General features: G+C 41.6%; 1 protein-coding gene across 1 annotated transcript in view; it reads left to right on the forward strand.

The window, feature by feature from the left end:
- The window catches only part of LOC140861575 (uncharacterized), a 3,293-nt gene extending 405 nt beyond the window's left edge, over positions 1-2,888 (forward strand). The window contains exons 2-5 of the mRNA XM_073264597.1: positions 1,268-1,319; positions 1,691-1,861; positions 1,906-2,145; positions 2,376-2,888. Of these exons, the coding sequence (XP_073120698.1) occupies positions 1,268-1,319; positions 1,691-1,861; positions 1,906-2,145; positions 2,376-2,888 (976 nt within the window). The remainder of the gene's footprint in view (positions 1-1,267; positions 1,320-1,690; positions 1,862-1,905; positions 2,146-2,375) is intronic.
- The last annotated feature ends 1,058 nt before the right edge of the window (positions 2,889-3,946 follow it).

A 3,946-nucleotide genomic window follows, 5' to 3' on the forward strand; every position in this document is an offset into this window, starting at 1 on the left:
GGGATTAAACCTCTGTTCGTGGACCTGATTGAAGGCGTTCATCGGTTCCAGGGAGAGACAACAAGAGCAGAATTGTTCTGTTGGTGTCCATTAATCTCGTTGCGAGATTTGAGGTAAAATTTATTTAATTGTTATTTAAATTTTACACACACGTAATTCAATCGATGAACGGTTGATACCCATACCATGGAAACGTTCCATGAAAAATTTTTAAACTTCCGCTGCACCGGGTATCAATCGTAATTGGTCTGGGAACTCGCCAGTTTTCCAACAATATCGTCGATTGTATTCTGCCGATTGGATTTGTTGTATTTTAATTATCCGCACTTTACGCTTTAAGCTTTTTTTTGCGTGCTCTTGTACTGTAACTCTGATTAGGTAGTGGATCCGGGTTGGGTCACTATAGTAATCTTGTGATTATAGGCTTGGACAGTAGAGCTGGTGTAGCTTAACTGATATTATTTGAGGTACGAAAGTATTGTTAGAGATACACTGACTAAGTGTGCATGTATTATGTGTTGCATTATTTATATGGCATGATTTTATCTGCATATATTATGTCACGATATTATGCTTCATGAATTATCATATTAAGCTTTTATCCTTGAGATAGTCTGTATTAGGGTGGTTACCCTGATGTGTTAGTGGATGGTTGGACACGTGTACTCGTGATCAGGTCATCGATATCCATAGTAGGGTGTGTGAGCCACCTCCTAGTATGACGACACAGAGTGTTACATACCTTGGCGACAAGTCTGTTTGATCAGAGTTTCTTGATCTTGAGTATTGGTACCCCGTACATTTGCATTCATGCTCATATAATATTTGTATACTCATACTCTCGTGCTGAGCGTAGTTCGCTCACATCCATTTTTTTGTGTTTTTTGGACACCCCATTAGACGGGGCAGGTCTTAGGTTGGACGGAGTAGGAGGCTCAGGACGGACTTAGTTGCAGTGTTTTGGCAACTGTTGGGAGCTTTGTTTATTCAGGGTAATTGTATCATAACTTGTTAGTTTGGTACTGAGAATTTGGTTCGATTTGGATGTAATAATTTTGGATTACTTGTGCTTGGGTTTGTATAACTTTGGTGATTTCCGCTAATAAATTCTGATTATGTTTTAATTAAGATTATTCCATTCTTAAGCTTTTAATTAGTAGGTGATCATGGTGCGGGTCACTATATTTATGGTATCAGAGCATGCATAGGATATTTTTGGGATTTAGACTTGGCTCTTTGGGTTTTTTATGTGCATTAATCCTTTCAGATGGCTGATAGAGACGAGGAGAGCCAGGGAAGTGTGGGTCGGTGGGGAGATGGTAATGCTCCGAGACGTCCCCGTGCACACCGCTATCATCGATAGGGAAGAAGCTGTTTCGAGATGCATAGGTTCCTGCAGATGGGGCCTAAGCCCTTAGTAGGATGCGAGATTCCTGAGGTGGCTGAGGATTGGCTCGAGCGGATGGAGAGTTGTTTCCATGTTTTTGATTGTTCAGAAGACCAGAAGATGGAGGCTGCTACTTTCCTCTTGGAGGGGCATGCTCATAAGTGGTGGAGATCCGCATCTGCACCGTTACTTCAGAAGAATGGGCATGAGAAGTGGCCAGATTTCTATATATTGTTCCGTTAGTTTCATTTTCCTCCAGCTCTCTGCCAAGAAAAATCAATTTAATTGCTTAATTTGAAGCAGGGATCCATGACTGTTGATGAGTATCAGCAGAAGTTTATTAACCTCCTTCCGTATTGTCCTCATATTGGCGCCAATTCTAAGGCGAAGTACGATCACTTCCTGCAGGGATTGAACCAAGATATTTTCAATTGGGTCGATGTCTGTGATGACCCCACTTCTTATGAGGGCTTGGTGAACCTTTGTAGGCAGGCATAGATCAATGTGAACCATGTTAGGACGCTTCAGTCTTCTCGACCCGTGAATCTTTGGGTCCTCGTGCCCAGTCTTTTAAGAAGTTTGCTTCTACTAATTCTTCCTCTGGATCCGGTGGTGTTATGCGTTTTGCAAAGAAGGGTCAATGTGCTCACTGTGGGAAGAATCACCCGATGGATAAATGCCATAAGGCTGCAGGAGCTTGTTTTCATTTCGAGGAGATTGATCATCTCAAGAAGAATTGTCCACAGGCTGGTGTGCAGGTTCTGGTTCTGGTTCTCAGACTACAATCCAGCAGAGGCCACTAGGGCAATCAGTGGGAGGTTCTAATCTGTGACCATGAGCTCCGAGTCAAGTGTTCTCTTTGAGTCGTGATCAAGTTGTTGAGGAGAATGAGGGTTATTGCGGGTACATTTTTTTATGCGGTATACCTCCTTTTGTTCTTATTGACACTAGTGCATCTCATTCCTTCATATCTGCACGTTTTGTCAAGCATCACAAGTTACCCTATATCGCTCTAGATGTAGTAATTTACGTTTCTACTCCAACTGGTCAGTCAGCATTAGGTAAATGTCTAGTTTTGGGTTGTCTTTTAGAATTTGAGGGTAATGTTTTGATAGTGAATCTCATGGTGTTATCAATGGAAGATTTTGACTGCATATTAGGTATTGATATGTTGACCACGTACCGAGCTTCAGTGGACTGTTACCCAAAACTTGTGCGGTTTCATTCTGTTGGGGATGATAGTTGGTTTTTCTATGGTGAGGGATCGCGATCTCCAATGCCTTTGATTTTTGCTTTGAGAGTCTGTCGAGCTCTGGAGTCAAGCAGGGAAGGCTATCTCATCTATGCAGTTGATATGTCCACTGAGAGTGTTGTTATAGGATATTTTCCAGTCGTTAATGAATTTCCTGATGTTTTTCCTGATGAGATTCCAGGTTTTTCTCCTGTTCGGGAAGTTGAGTTTGTCATTGAGTTAATACCAGGGACGTCACCTATCTTGTGAGCACCATATCGTCTAGCTCCGTCAGAGATTCGTGAGTTGAAGCAACAGTTGCATGATATCTTGGAAAAGGGATATATGCATCTATTGTATCTCCGTGGGGAGCTCCTATTCTCTTTGTGAAGAAGAAAGATGGGTCTATGCGACTGTGTATTGACTATCGACAGTTGAATCGCATGATCATCAAGAACAAGTATCATTTTCCTTGTATAGATGAACTAATTGATCAGCTTCAGTGTACTTCGATATATTCCAAGATTGACTTGAGATCTGGGTATCATCATATGCGAGTTAAGGATCAGGATATAGCCAAGAATGCATTCCGGACTAGATATGGGCATTATGAGTTCTTGGTGATGCCATTTGGGTAGACTAATGCGCCTGTTGTATTCATGGATTTGATGAATCGTGTTTTCAATTATTATTTAGACAAGTTTGTGGTTGTGTTCATCGATGATATTCTGGTGTATTCTTCTAATTTGGATGAGCATGCATATCATTTGAGGCTCGTTTTTCAGACTCATTGGGAGAGGAAACTTTACGCAAAGCTGAGTAAGTGTGAGTTTTGGATTGATCGCGTGGTTTTCCTTTGCCATGTTATATCCAGCCAGGGAGTTTTAGTTGATCCGATCAAGATTGATGTTGTTCTGAATTGGTCACGCCCGATGACGTTGGCTGAGATCCATAGTTTTTTGGGTCTGTAAGGATATTATCATCGTTTCATTGCGAATTTCTCGCAGTTATCTCGAACTTTGATGCAACTTACTCGGAAAGGCATAAATTTTGAGTGGTCATTAGAGTGTGAGGAAAAATTTTGTGAGCTTCGATGTCGGTTGACTTTGGCGCTTGTGTTGGCACTATCGTATAGTTCTGGAGGGTTGTGTATACTGATGCTTCTCTGCAAGGATAAGGTGTTGCGAAACAAGATCATTCCTCTCGTTCTAGTTCAGTGGCAGCGTCGAAGAACTGAGGAAGCCACTTGGGAACTAAGGAGCCGCATACGTTTAGAACATCCTGAGTTGTTTTGATTGTACTTTTGTTTTAAGTACTGTATCTTGTAA

This window comes from Henckelia pumila, chromosome 4 (assembly GCF_033568475.1).
Source record: "Henckelia pumila isolate YLH828 chromosome 4, ASM3356847v2, whole genome shotgun sequence".
Lineage (NCBI taxonomy): Eukaryota > Viridiplantae > Streptophyta > Magnoliopsida > Lamiales > Gesneriaceae > Henckelia > Henckelia pumila.